Here is a 20,275-nt window from a genome sequence, read left to right on the forward strand (position 1 = left end):
TAAGAAAGGGGTCTGGGATGTGTGTAGGTGTAGAAAATAGAGAAGGATAAGTGAACCGGGAAGAAACTGGACAGGTGAATACAGCTGTTCCTTCATCACTGTGGAGAGAAGAGACCTGAGACTATGCAGAAATACTATTGTAATAGTTTTCTGAGTTAACAAGAGTGTAAGCATGCTGCATACAGGATCTCTCAGAGCACATCTTAGTAATTCAGTGAGCTACCAAGTTGGAGATTAGAGGGAGTCCGTGCTGCACTGGCAGTGAGTGGCTTCCCATAGGAGGCACTATATTTACTAATCAGAGGTGTTTCTTCCCCCGGGACTGCCAGCTCCAGTAGCGATTAGCAGAGAAAGTGCTTCCAGTGGGAAGTGTCTCCCTTGCCTTGCTGTCTGCTGTACCCGGCTTCTAGGAGCTGCAGCTGATGCAGTCCCTAGAAGATGGTACTTGAGCGCATACGCCTGTCCCAGTGCCTATCAGTTCCGACACAAGCAGCATTGCTGACCATCTGGACAGCGACACGGGCAGCCCCCCTAATCAATATGGTTAGGAGCCGCTGCTGATAGTTACCACTGTTCATAGTGTCTGCATTGTTGGCAACATATCTTTTATTGGTTGGTAACTTCTATGGATCTCACTATGTCACCGCAAGTCAAATAGCTAATGCTCTCAGGACTTCTTTTCTTTTTTACAAACAGACTAATAACTAAACCTAGTACATGCCAGGTTAATAATATAACTAGATTTTTGATCTGTGAATGGGAGTTTGATTTTCTAAAAATGCCCAGTTTAATTACAGCTTGTTCCTTAGTAATAACTTGGTCGCAATACTGTTTTACTTTGTCACTATAAATATTACAGAGGTATCACCAGGGTGTTACTGCAGTTTATACAAACTTTACCGGCTGTAATTTACTCTATGGTACACCTAGACCAATATGGCTTGTGACCTATTTATCCTATGCAAGTGACTCACTAGGGTGAGGTGATAAAACGTTGTACATATATCAAAGCTAGACAAATATTCTCACATCTGCAAAACTGGCAGAAAGTTTTGTAGACAGCAATGGCAATATTATCATCTGTTTTCATTTTTAGTGAGCCATATAAAAATGTATATTTAGTGTGCTGTAGAGACACATCGTAATGACTGAAGGGTGGCAAAACAGGTCAGAGCTGCTATAGTTACGGCATATTAAATGACTTCCTAAACAAAAATACAAGGCCTCCAATTTAAAAGACCTACTTTAAAATTTGCATATGTGGAACTTGAAGGGGTAGTAGGAACTTGTGGTGGTCAAAGTCGGGGGAGGTGAAGGGGAAGTTTCTATATAAAGCAGACTTCCTGTCTACAGCCATATTGAAGGACACTGAAGCCTGCTTCTTATGGTAAGAATATGGCTGATAACAGAAATCCACCACACACTTCACTGTAGTAAACATAGCAACAATGTAATCCAACAGCTAGTTTTGTTAAGATACCACATGGAAATATCTATGCGTGCAAACCCTCCTGTGAATAAAGATAGAGTCCATTTATACGGTAGCCTACACTACAGACACAGTATTATAAGCAAAGGCAGTGGGGTTGGATGACTCCTTTCCCAATGCTTCAGATTCAAATATCTCCCACTTTTCCCATCTTTTGAATACATACTATTCAGATTGTCAAACCCTTTCTCTCCGCATGTTGCTGAGATTTAACACCTGCTTGGATCAACTCATCATGGATTATACAGAAAGAGGACAGAAAAGGGTTGTCTTGGTCAATGCATAGTAGTTAGTAAAATATAACTTTTATTGTTACCTTAAAAATTTTATTATTTTCATTAACAGTCCGTGAGATATTAAAAAGAACAAAAAAAACCATGTGATTAAAGTTAGAAATAGTGTATTAAAATGGATTGTATGGCCAGTACAAGTTTGTATATATATTTAATAGTGTGGGGGGGTTGGGGAAGGGAATGTGTGTATATATATATATATATATATATATATATATATACACACACACACACACACACACACACACACACACACAGTCAGGTGCATAAAAGTTTTTTTAAGGCTAAAAAGTGGAATGTTATGCAATGACCAAGTCAATCCCCTGACCTGAATCCGATTGAGCATGCATTTCACTTGATGAAGACAAAACTGAAGGGAAAATGCCCCAAGAACAAGCAGGAACTGAGGACATTTGCAGTAGAGGCCTGGCAGAGTCTGTATCTGTAATTGCCTGCAAAGGATTTGCAACAAAGTATTAAAAAGTGAAAGTTAGATTTAGGATTGTTTAGTTTGTCCCATTACTTTTGGCCCCTTAAAAAGTGGAAGGCACATATAGAAACCGTTGTAATTCCTACACCATTCACTTGATTTGGATGTAATTACCCTCAAATTAAATCTGAAAGTCTGCAGTTAAAGCACTTCTTGTTTGTTTCATTTCAAAGCCATTGTGGTGGTGAATAGAGGCCAAAATATGAAAATTCTGTCAATGTCCCAATATTTATGCACCTGACTGTATATGTGTATGTATATATATATATATATATATATATATATATGTAATATAGGTACTCCAACAGAGTCCGGCACTCACTAGTATAGATGTAGCTTCACCACCGTTGCCAGCACATACGAGTCCAGTTCAGACACGCAGCAATATAAATGTCGAATAATGTGGCACTCAGAGGATTCAGTATGCAAGACGGATTTTACTCCCGTGTTCAACGTTCCAATGAATCAACATTTCTGATGAAAATGTTGATTAATTGAAACATTGACCACAGGAGTATAATCCATCTTGCATATTGAATCCTCTGGGTGCCGCATTATTCGACATATATATATATATATATATATATATATATATATATATGTGCAGCAGAAGATCACAGCGCCAGTTGGGTGCAAATCCCTCAATGTGGTATTTTTATCAGTTGTGTGTCTATTGTCTCACACTAAAATTTGTAATAATGTGACACTATTATAATGCACCCCCAAAAATTTGTGAGTGTCAGCTCAACCAGCAAAATAATGTAACAGTGGTGATCTATTACATATACAAACAAATAGAAAATGCAAGGAGCTGGTATAGAGCGCCTACTGTGCGTTTCGTCCTCCCTTGAAGAAGTCCAGGATACGGACGAAACGCGTTGGAGGCTGCTATTATCTTTCCATTCATGAACTTGCCATTTTTATCAGATAAGCTACGATTTTTATTCCTATTTATTCAGATAAATCTATAGTCCTTTTTTATATATACACATTTTTGTCCCTGGTTTTATGAGTTTTTATGTCATTTATCCTTCATGTAGGAGGATATCTATTGTTGTGTCTGATTAAAACTAATTTATGTTATTTTAAATGAATTTTTGCACTTTTATTGATTCACATTTTAAATTATTTATGCATTTTTTGCACATGTTTATGGAATGTTATGATTGTTAATTTAGTTTATGATCCTTGAAGGATCTCTGCAATAGCACTTTAGTCATATAGACCGTTGTTATTTTATAAGTTATACTTTATATATATTTGAGGATAATGATAATTTGATACTACTATCCTGGCATTAGCACTTTTATTGCACGATATCACTTTATATTGTTAGCACTTTATAATAAGTTATATAAGCACAGTAGGCGCTCTATACCAGCTCCTTGCATTTTCTATATATATATATATATATATATATATATATATATACACACACACACACGTTTTGCATATCCGAAATGCTCTGGACCAGGAGCATTTCCGATATGGGATTTCTTTCAGTATTTACAATACGTGGGGGTCTGGCTTGTGGTGCGGGAGTTCAGCGGCATCCATGGCAAGGTGCGGGGGTCAAGCGGCATCTGTGGCCGGGTGCGAATGGGTCCAGCAAGGGTGTGGGACCATCGATGGTTTGGGAACCGATGTTAAGGAAACATCGGTGGCTGTGGCCTCAAACAATCAATGGTTTCTATAGATAGTTGAACACATCGGCCAAAATTGCAATTTTTATGGTATACAGTGTTTTAAAAAACATTTTCTTTTAAGAAAATTGTGTTGAAAACGTCTTAAAAGAATGTTCTTGACCTAATTCAGTCTGTTTTTGGAAAAAAAATTAGCCAGTTAAGTGGTTAAAACTAATTTCTGTGCAGTTAAAGTCGCAGTCCGGCGTCTCTGGTACATACCGAGTGACGTTTTGCCGCGTCTGCGGTGCGAATAAGATGCATGTTTAATAAAAGAGTTACTACACACCACTCTGCGAGGTTCACTCACGCCAGGCGTCTCGCGCCACTTGGCATACTGAGGCTAGGTGTATGAAAACACATCTGTACATCTATTTATCAATGATACAAATTATTATTTTAGTATGATGGTATGTGCAGACTATAAATAAATAAATAAAGAAAATGGAAAAGTGTTATAAAAGCCATAATTGGCCAGAACACCAGGACCTGATCAATACTCTAGTCCAGTGGTTCCCAAACTTTTCGAATCACGGCACCCTAGAGTATCACCACGTGACCCCTGGGGCAAAAGCTTCTTATTGAGAAATTCAGCAAAAATTTAATGACGTAAATGGTGCTTACAGTATATGCCACCCTTAGGTTCACTTATGTGGTGATTGACAGGGCTGCTTTTCTTTTGTCCACATATTGTTTTATTGGCAGCCATGAGCACTGATTTTGCCTATCACACTGACTAAAAATTATTTTATTCGGTACAGGACCACCAACCGGAAGCACCCCTGCAAGTGCCCTGGGGCACCCAGTGTGCCACGGCACACAGTTTGGGAACCACTGCTCTAGACTATTCTGTTGTTTCCTATTGGATGAAAGCAGTGTCCTACTGTTCTTACTGAGGATACATTTTATTGCAGATAGAAAGCTTACCATGGCTGTGTCATTTGATAGTGATTGCTGACATATATGCATGGCGGCACTTCTGACTCCAGCTTCTACTTGACCTTCACGCTGAATCACCAGATGCAAGAAATGTTTTCTGATTAGTTTCATGTACAATTTATTCAACCTATGTACAGCTGCATTTCCTAAACAATATCAAACAAAAAGCCTGGGCACTTCTCTCTTTGACAAATAAAATCTATTTAATGTTCATAAAAGCATTTTCAATGTTAATGCATGGAAAGATCTTTGCCGTGGTAAACTCGGCATCTCCCCTTGGCCTCATATATACCTACTTACATGGGGAGAACGTACCAAACTCTACACAAATGGGGCCCTAGTTGTTAATTGAACTCAAGACCTCAGTGCTATGTTCGCCTTACAAAATTTTAAGTTACAATTATTTTGTAGAAATATCTTACTGGGATTCTAGTGAATTTTGGTCATCCTTCATTAATTTAATCAAATACCTCTATATTAATCTTTGTATAAAATTTATTGTCAATGACCTTCTCGGTAATCCCCTACAAATGTTTCGAGGCACTTGGTAAGGGTGTCCGCTCTCACCTTTATTATTTAATTTAGCGCTGGATCCGCTAATTCGAACCCTGCAGAATTTGTCATTGTTACGCGGACCTGTCATAAGTAACCACGAATTAAAACTTTTAGCCTTTGCAATGACCTTCTGCTATTTATATAGAACCTGGAGGTCAAACCTAGTCCCTCTCTTTGAAAATGTAAAACAATTTGGTCATATTTCTAGATTTACAATTAGTTTTACTAAGTCTATGGCATTGGCCCTTTAGGAGATCTGGGTAGATTGCAGTGGTCTATTTCTAGTATACCTTACTTGTGCATATACTTACAGTACCCAAAAATATACACAACTTATACTCCTTGAACATCACCTCTATAATAAGTAAAATCTTTGCGGAAATGGAGAGTTGGCAACACTTTCAACTCTCATATTTGGGTAGGGAAAATCTAATAAAAAGTATCATCTTTCCCAAATTATTGTACCCATTGCAAGTCCTCCCAATTCTTCTCAATCTAACAGATGAATAAAAGATAACGGCTGCATTCCAAAAAGTCATTTGGAACAATAAAAAAACAAAACTAATTTTGAAAGTTCTTCAGGGTACTAGATAGGGAAGGACAGGGAATTAATTTCCCCAATTTTCTTCTATATAACCACGCCGAAATCTGTAGATACATTAAGGATTGGATTGTGTGTAGAGATTAATTTCTCTCTGGTTTGGATTTAACTTAATTTCCCGCTCCCTTTGCTTGATAACCTACTCCTGATTGTCAACATGATCAATATGGCACTCTATGCGTAACAAATGTAACATTCATACTTCCTTTTCCTTACATCTCCCTCTACTGGTTAATAATAATTTTCAAAATGTATTGGCTGCACATCCATTTCGAATGTGGGAGTTTCAAGGGCTCCGCAAAGTTAGACACTTTGTCGACCCTTTGCTCAAACGTCTCCTCACATTTCCGCAGACACACACCCGTTATGACTTTCTCCAAACATGTGATTTATCCTTCTTACAGGCACAACACTATACTAGCAAGGCCCTGTCTTTTCTATCTCCCATGGATTTGGATACTCAATTAGATGCTGCCTTTCTGTCTGCTAGATATTCAAGTACAGCGATAGCCTTTTTTTATCACATATTGTGAAATCCTTACTTGACTTTTACCGCGGACATTACTAAGTGGCAGACACACTTTCCGGATCTAACGTAGGCTGATATCTTGCCCACTATTCAATATTCTCCTCGACCAATCCCTGCTACTAGTTATAGAGAAATGTTCTATAGATTGTTTGTGTTATAGAGGTCTTTCCCCCAGTCGTCATCTTAATTGGTATAGAAAATCTTCAGCATGTCCGAAATGTGCTCATCAGGGGGCATCCTTGTTTCAATGCCTATGGGACTGTAGTGTCACTAAGAAATTGTGGGTGGCTATCAAACAATTTGCAGTAGCTGACTTAGTTGATTATTTTCCATTATAGCAGAAATGGGCGGTGTTGGAATATCTCCTGGTAACTACTAGAATTTCTGCAGGCTGCAAAAGATTATTATAGATTCTTTCGGCTTTAGCAAAAAAAAATATTTTCTAACAGTGGATTCAACCTACTCCTCCTTCTTTAGCTATGTTTAAAGAGAAACTATTTTATGTAATTAAAATGGATTGGGATGACTATTTATAAGACAAAGAAAACAGATTTTTTTTTTCCCATTTGGAAAAGCTTTATTGACAATTTGTCTGCTGATCTTAAGAGACAAATACACCATTGTTTTAAATCAACACTATGGTATGAAACCAGAGTGTTCTTACAAGACCCCCCAATTATGCATATGTCGTTCTAGAAGGTTTCTATCAAAAATATTATCTCCCCCTTCTGATGTCACAAGATGGAATCATGTGCCTGTTCATCTGATGGTACCAAAGACTATTGACAACACTGTACTATGATTTTGTTTATTTGTTTCACAATATGTCACAATGTAATCTTGTACTTAGAAATATATGGTACTACTTTATGTTTGTTGCAATATCATATCCAAGTTGTGATTATGATATAATTGAATGACATGGCTATAACATTTTGTGCTGTTTCTGGACTTTACTAAAAAAAAATTTTATCTTACTGTATTTTTATGATAGGTGTAAATAAAATATATTTTATGTTCATCGCTCAAAAGTTCACAAAAAATGCTAAGTGTCCCCCCCAGCTGAAATAATTCCCCACCCCTATTTTACAATGCAATTCTTAGACCTTGCATAAAATATCTAATTCTTTAAAAAAACACTCTGTAAGCAACAGTGAATGAATGACCATAAAAATACAAGCTTAAACAATGACTTACCTCTAAAATATCCCTGGTCAAACAGGTCCCCTGAGTTCTAAGTTTGAACAGGTTATAGATGCCAAATAATTCGCCTTTATGTTCCTTTGATCCTTGTACAGCTTTAAAATAGCGTTTGGCATTCTCACTCCCAACTACGACACAGTGAAGTTGCTGGAAGGCACAAAATAATACACACAGGTTGAAATAAAACAAATATATATGTGGTTGCAGGCACACAGCTGCAAACAACAGGAAGCGATAAAAACGAATAAAATGACTTGTGGTTCAGGGGTCCTATTACTACAGAATTTAGTGGCATGCATCTGTCAGTTACTTATCACTGCAAAGACTAACTGATACACTACATTTTCAAACATGTATCTATCATAACGTAACATTGTAATAAGGCATGTATAGTATTTAGTGTTTTACAGCAAATCCTGGTTACTTCCTTCCATGTTTAGTACATTGAATTTACTTAATTCAATGTATTATGCTAAGATCACTAGTAAAACTTGAAAAATCCAGGTAAAATGCATCTATTTTACTGCAATTATGTCACTAGTTGCAGCTTATAATACAAATGATCAAACATTTGATGATAATAATTTCCACTGTCACAGCATTACGTCGATGGGGAAATGTTAACAGTTGTAATGTTATTTACAGCATTTTAACCATGTTGGAAATATAACTTTAAATATGACCGTAAAGCATAACGTTTAAAGTTATAATGCCAACACAGTTCAAATACTTTAAATAATATTAGAACCGTGTCAGCATTGTCCCATTGATATTTCACTGTCGACAACATTAATGTTGGCAAACTATTTTGTGCAAGAAAACAAACTGCCCACATTTTAATTGCAGCTAAATATTTGATTGTTAAGACACTGGAAATAACCTGCACACCCCTTCAATTTTGGCTTTCAAAAATCTTACATGGCACATGGCATGCATAGAATAAACTGCCCAGGAATGCCAGGATAAAGAAATTAATCTGGACTCCATGGTTCTTCAGGGAGGGTAATGATTCTCGTAAGAATCCATAAAGACCTCATATAAATGAAGTCATTGCTTAGAGTCTTACAATTCTAACATATATTTTATATAGCTAGAGTTTATATTTTTTTTTCTTTAACTTTGCACTTACAGACTTAACTCTTAGGGGTCTATTCATCATTACATAATTATCAATGGTGATAATTATGTTTTGAACTCGCTGTAGTTCAAAGAAGCATTCATTAACTAAAGTATCAGTTTCGAAAAAATGCTCTTTCTGCGGAGTCAGCTTTTCGGAATTGTGATACTTTTCCCTTTAATCTAAGCTGTCTCCGCTCTCAGTCCACACCAGACCCGTGTCTCCCCTCTCCCTGCCTGCACCTCATGTCTCCACTCACTGCCCGCACCTCCTCCTCATGTCTCCGTTCTCTGCGCGCAACTGCTCTGCCCATGTCTCCGCTCCCTGTCCGCACCTCCACTGCCCATGTCCCTGCTCGCACCTGCTCTGCCCATGTCTCCGCTCCCTGCCCGCTCCTCATGCTCATGTATCCCCTCTCCTCTGTGTTTCCTCTGCTGGCTAGTGTCAGCGCCCCCCCCCCCCCCCAATGCCCCATAGCTTCTGAAGAGAGCTGTCAAAAGAGACAGGGAACAGCCACCAGAGGTAGGTACATCCTGTGGGTGCTGTCGAGGGGAGGAGGGAGGGAGCTTTAGCTGCCCATATCGCCACTCCCTGCCTGCACCTCCTCCACAAGTCTCCGCTCCCTGCCTGCACCTCCTCTCCCACACCGGGATGTACTAAAGGAAAAAAGCTGTAAAAACTGGGGTTTTACCGCATTTTCCGTATGTACCATCACCTGGCCGCCTGCTCTCTGATGCAGAGGGTAACGCCAGCTTTTGCTAGCGTTACCCTATAGAAGCCTATAGGCTTCTACCGCATCGCGCTGATATGAGGGATCCGATCGGATCCCTCCCAGCATGCCCCGCGGCCGCCGCGTCAGTCTGCGCATGCGCAGATGGAATCCTGGTTCATAAACCCGGAAGTCCACAGCGGGTCGCAAAGGACAGCTCTTATCGGAAGAGCTGTTCTTTGCGGTACTGATCGCATATGTTAGTACATATATGCGATCAGTAGGGACAGCCGCCGAAGATGGTGGAAGGCTTTCGGGAGAATGTACGTCATTTCAGGGTGGTGTTACGAAAAAATGCTTTTTCGGAGCTTGATGAATGGCATAATTCTATGGGGAGTGTGGAAATTATTGGTGAAGAATTGTAACCAGGAGAGATCAGTGATATCTCCTGCGTTACATGCATGATGAAATGGTCTGACAAATAATTTATACAAAAGTAGGTGAAAATTGTTATTTTCTCCTGCTTTTGTATAAATTAAGTGATGATGAATAGACCCCTTAGAAAGTCCTGTACTCAAATCTCCAAACAATAAACTTCATAATGAGTCCATTTTCCCATGTTCTGACCCATGGTATAAGCTGTGAGCATGCCCTGGCTCCCTGTCCCATTGGCTGGTGTAATCTAGGTCTTCCTCCTTCTCAGATCCTGCATAGACCAGCTTCCACAGGTCTAACAGGGAGTTTCACAGTACAATGTAGAGTCCACACAAGAGACAACACCCTCTTAACCTCGTTACTTGGGAATAGCTGAACTACCTCTCCCAGTTTAATTCCTCTCTTTTTATTTTCCTTAGCTACATGATAAAAAAAATATGTTGAAGTAGATGTCACCTTACCTGTTTGTAAACCTGCCTTAAATATATCATTTCTTCCACTGTTCCCAATGATATCAGCCTTAACACTTTCACATCTCTACACTGCCCAATTCGATAGGCCCTATAAGACAATAAAATAATATGTTGATAAAAACACAATGGCTTAGAGATATTATTGCAAGAGTAGTGAACAAGATACCAGAGAACATGTAACTGAATATTGAGACAAAATCATACTGTCACTTTGTACTATCTCACACCAACCTATGGGTCTGACTCAGCAAGGATCGCTATTCTGCTAATACGCACACATCGCAGTTGCTAATATCAGCGGTGAAATGCAAATGTTTGCAATCACATTGCAATCACAGCCTAACACAAGGGCGCCCACTTCCCCTTACACACATCCATATACTTTGGCAACATAGCAAAATAATCGATAACATTGAGTAACATTGGACCCATATGCTCAGTTAAGGCTGGTCAGACCTCACTCAGGAATTCCTAACTTCAGCACACGCTATGATGCCTCAGGCTGCGTATGGTATTGCAGTGGATCATTTATGTACACCCCTGCAACGGTGTTGCAACGCACTGGCACGCCTGCGTTCGCCCGACCACCCCCCCATCACCACCCACAAACGGCACCTCCTGTCAGTCACTGTGCTCTGGGTCTGCGTACTCTCTGCAGACGCAGTTTCCATTGCAATTGCTTTTTCGAGCACGCGCACTGCGATGCATGCACAATACGAATTAATCGACCGATCGCGTGCGTCTTTGCAACTGCGATCCTTGCTGAATCAGGCCCTATGTCTAAAACAAGTCAATATCGACTATCCACTTGCAGAATCTGCACTGACAACCATTTTTCATAATACAGACAAATTTCATGAATATACTAACACATTAATCCATTTAAGACTGGATATGGTTTACACCTCTAGGACCAGGTCCATTTACATGGTTTTGCTAGGAATAACAACTATACATTTCTTAATCTACCCTAACAAATGTTCTTGTTTTCTTTTCAGCACATATTTTTTTGGTAACAATGAAATACTATACTTTCCATTTTAAGTACCTTAGCAAGAGAAAGACCAAAATATAAACAAAAGAACAAAAGCAAGATCTTATGGAGTTACTGGGGCAAACACAGAGATGTATGTTATTAATTATTATTATTATCATTTATTTATATGGCGCCACAAGTGTTCTGCAGTGCCTTTTACAAAGTACATAAACTAATAGGTTGACCAGTGACTTACAATACAATACAAGACAAGCACAAGGATAAAATACATTGTGACATTAGCGACCATAACACCCAGATAAGCAACAGAACATTAGCAACCAAGTGTTAGGTGACCTAGTGGTGAGTAAGAAGTAGATGAATGTAAAGTAAGGAGAAGCACAAGAGAGTAGAGGGTCCTGCTCGTAAGAGCTTACATTCTAAAGGGGAGGGGCAGACAAACAGGTGTGACACAGATGGGGTAGACAGGGATTAAGGAGCATCTAGCAGCAAGTTAAGATGAGGGCTGGAAGGCTTTGATGAAGTAGTGGGTCTTGAGAGCTTGTTTGAAGGATTGTAGAGAGGTGGAGAGTCTGATGGGGAGAGGGAGAGAGTTCCAAAGGTGGGGAGCAGTGCGGGCAAAATCTTCAAGGCGGGAGTGGGAGGAAGTAATCAGTTGGCATGAGAGGCGGCGTGCATTTGTTGAACGAAGAGGGCGGACAGGAGAGTGAAGGGAGATGAGGTCAGAGATGTAAATTGGAGAGGAATGGGTGAGGGCTTTGTAAATGAGTGTGAGAACCTTGAATTGGGTTCTGAAAGGGAAGGGGAGCCAGTGGAGGGCTTGTAGGAGAGGGGAGACAGATGCAGAGCGTTTGGAGAGGAAGATGAGCCGAGCAGCAGCATTGAGGACAGGAGAGGAGAAAGATGGGAGTTAGGTAGGCCAGATAAGAGTAGGTTATAGTAGTCCAATCTGGAGCAATGAATGTATGAAGGTTTTAGTGGCATCCTCAGTGAAAAAGGGTCTAATCTTGGAAATATTTTTAAGATGGAAATAACAGGACTGCGAGAGGGTCTGGATATTTGGTTTGAAGGAGAGGGAGGAGTCCAGGATAACTCCAAGACAGCACAATTTGGGGCTAGAGGAGATATTTTCTTTATCAATTGATGGCACAACTAAGAGTTATGGTAGACTTACCATTGATAACTCTTTTTCTTTGAGGTCCATAGGGTCCACAGGGATACCTTGGGGTAATGTGGTTGGAGAGATCCAGGCACCAAACAGTTAAAGCTTTCAGCTCCTAGGATGCCTCGGGTCCTCCCCCATATATATACCCCGCCCCCAACCACAGGCCTTCAGTTTTGTAAACAAGTCTCAAGGCAGGAGAAGGAAAGAGAAGTAAGAACAATCATACACCAGAAGCACTCTCACACAAGATGAAGGTATCCGTGACTGAAAGAAAAAATACCCAATGCAGCCAGTTGTGTCAGGGTGGGTGCCCTGTGGACCCTATGGACCTCGAAGAAAAAGAGTTTTCAATGGTAAGTCTACCATAACTCTTATTTTCTTCTTCAGGGTCCATATTGATCCACAGGGATACCATGGGGATGTCCTAAAGCAGTTCCCGTAAGGGTGGGGGACGCTCCTGAGCAGAAGAGAGAACTCGTCACCCAAAGGAGGCATCCTGAGAGGAAAAAGTATCAAAGGCGTAGAACGTAAGAAAAGTGTGGACAGAAGACCACAAGGCTGCCTTGCACAATTGTTCAGCAGAGGCACCACGGCTAAATGCCCACGATGGCCCTACAGACTGGTCATACGTAACCATTGAGCCAGGATCTGCTTGTTAGCTGGCCATCCTCGTTTGTAAAAACCATATAATACAAAAAGAGCATCTGATTTTCTAACAGTTTGTACGCTCCACATAGATATGGAGAGCACAAACTACATCCAGGGATTCTTCGCCTGGAAAGCTGGAACTAAAATTTCTTAATTTACATGAAAACGGAATACTACCTTAGGAAGGTAATCTATGAAGAACAGCTCTATCCTGGTGAAAAATCAAAAATAGGGAGCGAGAAAAAAAGCGCTGCCAAATCAGAGGCTCTGAGTGCAGAAGAGATAGCGAGGTGAAAAAGTGTCTTCGCTGTCAACCATTTCAAGTCTACAGAGTTCAGAGGTTCAAATGGGGGAGATTGCAGCCCCTTAAGAACCAAAGACAGATCCCACGGTGCTACCAGTGGGACAAAGGGAGGCTGAACTCACAGAACTCCCTGAAAAAAAATTCTAACATCTGGTAATGAAGCTATCTTTCTCTGGAACCAGACTGACAATGCAGAAACCTGCACTCTCAAAGTGGCCAGGTGGAGACCAAGGTCTAAACCAGCCTGGAGAAAAGCCAGTACCCGGAAAACCCTAAACACCTTAGGATCATACTTCCTGTGGGAACGCCATTGACCAAAAGAATACCAAACCCTGTAATAGATGCAGGCTTTCGTGCCCTAAGCATCGTTTGAATCATAGAATCACCTTATGGTCGTGACGTGATGCCATGAGGTCTATGTCTAGTAGACCCCATTTGTTCACCAACAGATGAAACACTCCCGGGTAGAGAGACCACTCTCCGGCATGTATGCCCTGACGACTTAGGAAGTCCGCTTCCCAATTGAGGACTCCCGGTATGTATATGCCGAGATGGCCGGAAGATGACGTTCTGCCAAATCAGAACCTTTGTCACTTCTTTCATGGCTGCATGACTTTGCGTGCCTCCCTGAAGATTATGATAGGCCACTGTGGTCGCATTGTCGGACTGCATCTGGACTGGGCTCCCGGGTCCTGTGCCATGATAAGTGCTTTGTATACTGCTCACAGCTCCAGAATGTTTATTGGCAGATGACTTTCCTGATTTGCCCATGTTTTTGTAGCCGGGATACCCCATGCCTCTTCCATAAGCTCAGTGAGCTGCTCGGATTTAGGAAACTCCGTTTTGGCCTTCTTACTGGGGGCTGGTTCATCATCCTGAATATCTAGGATTGATTTAACCACCCTCACTAAAGAAGGAACATCCACCGTGGACGGCTGGTCCTCCTCTCGTGATCTAGATCCTGGAGAAGAACCCAGCGCATCATCTGATTCCTCTGATGATGCGTCTGAATTCATATGCTGAGCAGACTGATAAAAAGATAACTTGCTTTTAGGTGCCTTAGTAACTGCTTTCAACAGTCGACTGTGCCATACTCTGACTAGAATGGCAATAAACATCCCTCCATGAAGGATGTATAGGAGGTGCAAACATAGCATGCTGTGGACACCCCATACAAGGAGGCAGCATGGGAGTAGCCATGTGTTCCACAAACTGCTTCATTACCTGAGACAAGGAGGACACCCAAGATGGCTCTTGTTCAGAGGCAGGTAAACTGGACTGATGAGGTGGCTCTTTATAACAGACAACACACAAATCATCCTTTATAATATCCTGAGGGGACAAACCGGCCAGACAGGATTTACATGAAACCAGCACAGGGGACCCCACCCCCTGCTTCCCTTTACCTTTTGACATATTCAAAATTAAAGGCAACAAATGCAATACTATGTAACAGCCTTCACAAATACTAGTAAATATGAACTACCCAGAAAACACCCCCACCCCAGAGGGATGGAGAGAAAAAACAGTGATAGTTGTAATTGACAGTCAAAAATAAAAGATAGTATCAATACAGCAGCTAGCAAACAGTCACATACAATGCATATGTAATATAGCTTAGAACTGCCTGAGCAGTCCTGTTACAAAGGTACGTCTGAATCCTGCCGCACCAAACAAACAACTGAAGGCCTGTGGCTGGGAGGAGGGGGTATATATGGGGAGAACCTGGGGTATCCTGGAAGCGGAAAGCTTTAACTGTTTGGTTCCTGGATCTCTCCAACCACATTACCCCATAGTATCCATGTGGATCCTTATGGACCCTGAAGAAGAAATGGTGGGAAGTGTGGTTATGTTGGAAGGTGGGAAAATTATAAGCTCAGTCTTAGACATATTAAGTTTAAGAAATCGCAGGGACATCCAGGAAGAGATAGCAGAGAGACAGTTGGAGATACGAGTGAGGAGAGAGGGGGAAAGGTAGATCTGAGAATCATCAGCATAGAGATGATAATAGAGGTCAAAAGAGCTGATGAGTTCACCTAGTTAGAACATATAGAGGGAGAATAGGAGAGGTTCAAGAACAGAACCTTGGGGAACACCTACTGTAAGAGGCTGTGGGGGGTGGGGGGGAGAGGAGTCATAAGAGGAGACATAGAAGGATCGGTCAGAGAGGTAGGAGGATAGCCAGGAGAGGGCAGTGTCACATAGACCAAGGGAGTGAAAGATTTGCTGCAGGAGAGGGTGGTCCACAGTGTCGAAAGCAGCAGAGAGGTCGAAGAGAATGAGCAGAGAATAGTGGCCCTTGGATTTGGCAGCAAGGAGGTCATTGCTGCTTTTTGTGAGGGCAGTTTCAGTGGAGTGGAGAGAACGGAAGCCAGACTGAAAAGGGTCAAGGAGGGAGTGGGAGAAAAGAAAGGTGATAAGGCAGTTGTAAACAACACGCTCAAGGAGCTTGGAGGCAAAAGGTAGGAGAGAGATGGGATGGTAGTTGGAGAGAGTGTTAGGATCAAGGGTAGGTTTTTAGGAATGAGGGAGACAAGAGCATACTAGAATGCAGAAGGGTCAGTGCCAGAAGAGAGGGTGAGATTGAGAAGGTGGGCAAGAGGGGAACAGGCACAATGAGAGGTAACAGAGAAGATGTGAAGGGATAGGGTACAGAGGGGAGGTGGTAGGGGGGGGGGGGAGACCAGAAGAGGGCCATGACTTCCTCTCCAGATACAGGGGAGAAGGATGTCAGAGTCGGTAAAATGGATGGGGAGGGGTGATCCAGGAAAGGTGGAGAGCTGGGGGACTGGTGGTATATGATGTCCTGACGTATGGAATCAATTTTAAATGTAAAGTAGGTAGCAAAGTCAAAGGCAGAGAGCGAGGGGGGGAGGCGAGGAGGGGGTGTGCAGAGGAGGGAGTTGAAGGTGGTGAAGAGACGCTGGGGATTTGAGGACTGGGAGGAGATGAGGTTTTTGAAATATGACTGTTTAGAGAGGGAAAGGGTAGCACTGTAGGATGAGACCATGAATATGAAACAGAAAATCTGCCTTAGAGCGTGATCTTCTCCACGGTCGCTCGAAGGTTCGTGAACACTTTTGCAGTTATCTGGTGCATTTAGAATGCCAGGGTTGAGGTGTGGGTCTGCGAGGTGAGCAGTGATCGCTGGGGAAAACCAAGAGATACATATCTCCCCTACTTTTATTGATCTAATGCAAACGGGAGCCATTAGTAACTATAATTAATAGTTGTGTCATTATAGTTTAGCCTATAGTATAATGAATCTAAACTTAACTGTTACTGTAGTTCTATTATTAGATCTATGCTGTCATGATTATAGCTTAATAATGCTATCTACTTTCTTAGTACTGCATTGTATGAATAGCAGTCTATAGTAGAAAATATATATGTTGAAAACAAAGAGGGCATATTACATCTATTTAGAAAGATATCTGCCCACATTAGATAAAATGAATTCCTATTCTATCTGATAGTATAAGAGTAGGCGATGGTAGTTGGTGTTGAGAATTTCTTCTTGAAATATGATGGCTGTAACGGTTATCCTTGTAGGCAATAAGGAATTCCCTATAAGGATAGCAGACATGACCAAACACATTCTCAACACCAACTACCATCACCTACTCTTACACCTTCAGATAGCCAACAAGTAAGAACACCTTAAACTTCATTTTCCAACTCATTTTCCCTGCTCCACAGGTACAATAAATGGATGGTACAATAAAGTTACGGGAACACCATAATCATCGCCAAGTAGCAGCACAACCCCAACCACACACACCAAACGCAGATGTCTAGAAACCAAACTACAAATAACTATTCAAACTGTTAAAATAAATTGTACATTTTTGTAACCATCACTTCAACATTATGAATATTAAATAGAAGTGATTTACTAAAATGAAAGATTAGAAACCACAGAGGAATGTTTTCTACTTTTATCGTTTATCTGGTAACCATAATCTACTAGGACATATGGTATGCTGGTAATTTATACCATAGGTTCATTATATATAAAGAACGCTAGTATTTATACTTTATTTATTTAGCGTTTCCCAGAGACTAACATACAGTAGTACACAAATCTGCATTCAGAATTAATAATAAAATTGCTACAAATTACCTGTCAATTGCCTGAAGGTCATTGGCTGGATTCCAAGTTGGGTCAAACACCACCACGACATTTGCTCCAACAAAATTAAGCCCTAATCCTCCAGCCCTTTAATAATGTAAAAGGGAAAAAAACAATATCAAGAACAGCTGAAAATGTCAGTGCATGGTCAAACTAACATCTGTTGTCATAGATTATTGGAATTAATTTTACTTACATTGTGGAAACTAAGCAAATGTTTACATCTTGCATACTGTTAAATTCCTTCACTATTTTTACTCTGTCCTCTGGCTTTGTGCTTCCATCAAGTCTATGATACTCCAGCCCTGATGCCATGCAGTATCTCTCCAGAACATCAAGCAGCTGATATAAAAGGCATTGAGAATTGTATTAGGCAATCACAAAGCTCAGTAATCAGCTGTACATTACTAATAGCAAACAATCATTGTATACAGATTAGAGCCTGTAATGTTGCCATAATTATTTCTTTTGGTATCGTGGCTTAAGAAGGAAATGTTATTTTCTATAAACATTTGTATAGGATTGTTTTCACATTTTATCAAAATGCTCCCAGACCTCTTTGTGGGAATGTCATCCTTTTTGTGTCAGACACATTCGAAAATGCGCCCTGTGTTGGCCCCACCCCCCAAACATGTGACGCTATGACTGGACTACTGGAACCAAGTAGTAGTTGAATACCTGGAGCATTCTAAATACACTCTAGGCAGCAGTTTTCTAGGCCACAGGGTGCTGTTACAGACACGCTGCATTCCAAATAAAGGTAACATGGGGCAGCAACAGTGCCACACCCTAGGCCTTGGGTGGCGACACCGTTTGCCCACCCCTAGTTACACAGCCCTGGGCACACTGAAATTAAAACTCTTCTGCATAACTAGCCAAGTTTGTAAATGTTACAATTCTTCTACCTTATGTAGTGATCATCACTAGAGCAGTACGGAGGTTGTCACCCCCTAATGCTGGCTTTTTTTACAGTGACCAGAAGCCAGACGCTGCACATTAACATCACAGTGCAGCGCCCGGCTCCCAGTCACAGAGGAGCCAACAGTGTAGGGGGAGTCTGTGGGGGCAGCGCAGCATCTCCATGAGTACTGGGCATGCCACCAGAGTGATGAAATCAGGGGTGTGCCGCCAGACCATGCCCCTCCCAGTGAGGCCCTGCCTCCTTTGCGGCCGCCCACGCCAAAGGCATCAAACACAATTGTGAATTTTTATCTACATCATTTTCAAACCAAGAAATAATTCTTCCATTATTAGTCCATATAACAAATATCTGAATCTCCTGAAGTCCAAGTAGTGAGTTAAGAACATGTACAGTATACCAATTATAGCAACCGTGAATGAAAAAAGAGGTGTTTAGGGATAAGTAAGGGCGCTTCTCTGGGTGTAGCAAGCCCATATGACAAGTGGTTTCCCAAGTGAAACCTGGTGAGTTGAATGTAAAAAAACAAAATCATGTCATACCAGTTGGCGCTGCCCAGTAAACCAATATCTTAGGTCCAATGGATGGTAAAAAAAAAGTGGATGTTTATTAGAAGCAGAAGCACAAATACTAAGCAACAAAATAATGATGTCAAAAATATGAAGTTGTTTAGAACACAGTACCATAAGCCCCTAATTGTGCATATATAAAATCCAGGTCATCAATGAATACGTAGCTGACAAGAAATGTTGCTGACAGCTGTCCAACAATTATTGGAACATGTAAGCAATGCTCCTCAGAAAAATAAAATAGAAAACACACTAATGCGGCAAGGGGATACAATCTAAAAATAACAGTCACAGAGGTATCATCTTCATTAGCATGGTTATATAATGTGGGCCAGGTGGCAATTGTGGCGGAGATCCAGTCAAACTATGCAACACAATAGCGAGGTGTAAATAATATATGAAGTTGTTACAGTAATAATCGAGGTGGATAAATAAACTTCTGATTATACATATACAAATAGCTAATTGTCTATAGGAATATAGCTGTCAAGAAATGTTGCTATATTGCAATATTTTATAGTGTGTCCCCTTGCCACACTAGTGTGTATACTATTTTATATACATATATATACATGTGCACAATTAGAACAACTGTTTTCTGCTTGAGTCACTCGACGTTTGCATTACTAGCATCCTAGTAATCACTATAGTTTAAGCATATTTTCACTCTATTTGAAATACACTTTGATCATTGTTTGAAAAATATTTATGATGACGATCACAGGTACAATCTATAAAAAAAAACAATTAAAGAGTAAAAGAAAAATGGTACTGCATTCCCACTGGTGATGGAGAAACTCAGAGAAATCCGTCCACCTCAATGGGGCTATCAAGTTTTACTGCTGCCCCACACGTAAGGAGAAGGGAGGTAAAAACGGTTTGTATACTAAATTAAATGACACATCTGTGAAAATAGTATGAACTATAAAATACAATTAATATTATTTATTTTTTCAGATAGTCTGAAGAATTAGTAAGGATTTTTAAACACCGCTCATTATGCACTTCAATGCCACTTCACATATC

At 40.7% G+C, this 20,275-nt stretch overlaps 1 protein-coding gene across 1 annotated transcript in view; it reads right to left on the minus strand.

Annotated features, from left to right (window-relative positions):
- ERCC6L2 (ERCC excision repair 6 like 2) overlaps positions 1-20,275 on the minus strand; it is a 148,158-nt gene that overhangs the window by 49,441 nt on the left and 78,442 nt on the right. Inside the window, exons 11-15 of the mRNA XM_088470187.1 lie at positions 17,958-18,103; positions 17,753-17,848; positions 10,504-10,603; positions 7,776-7,928; positions 4,882-4,962 (exon numbers count right to left, since the gene is read on the minus strand). Coding sequence (XP_088326313.1) covers positions 4,882-4,962; positions 7,776-7,928; positions 10,504-10,603; positions 17,753-17,848; positions 17,958-18,103 — 576 coding nt within the window. The remainder of the gene's footprint in view (positions 1-4,881; positions 4,963-7,775; positions 7,929-10,503; positions 10,604-17,752; positions 17,849-17,957; positions 18,104-20,275) is intronic.

Source organism: Taudactylus pleione, unplaced genomic scaffold (genome assembly GCF_031769625.1).
Source record: "Taudactylus pleione unplaced genomic scaffold, aTauple2 ptg000095l, whole genome shotgun sequence".
Lineage (NCBI taxonomy): Eukaryota > Metazoa > Chordata > Amphibia > Anura > Myobatrachidae > Taudactylus > Taudactylus pleione.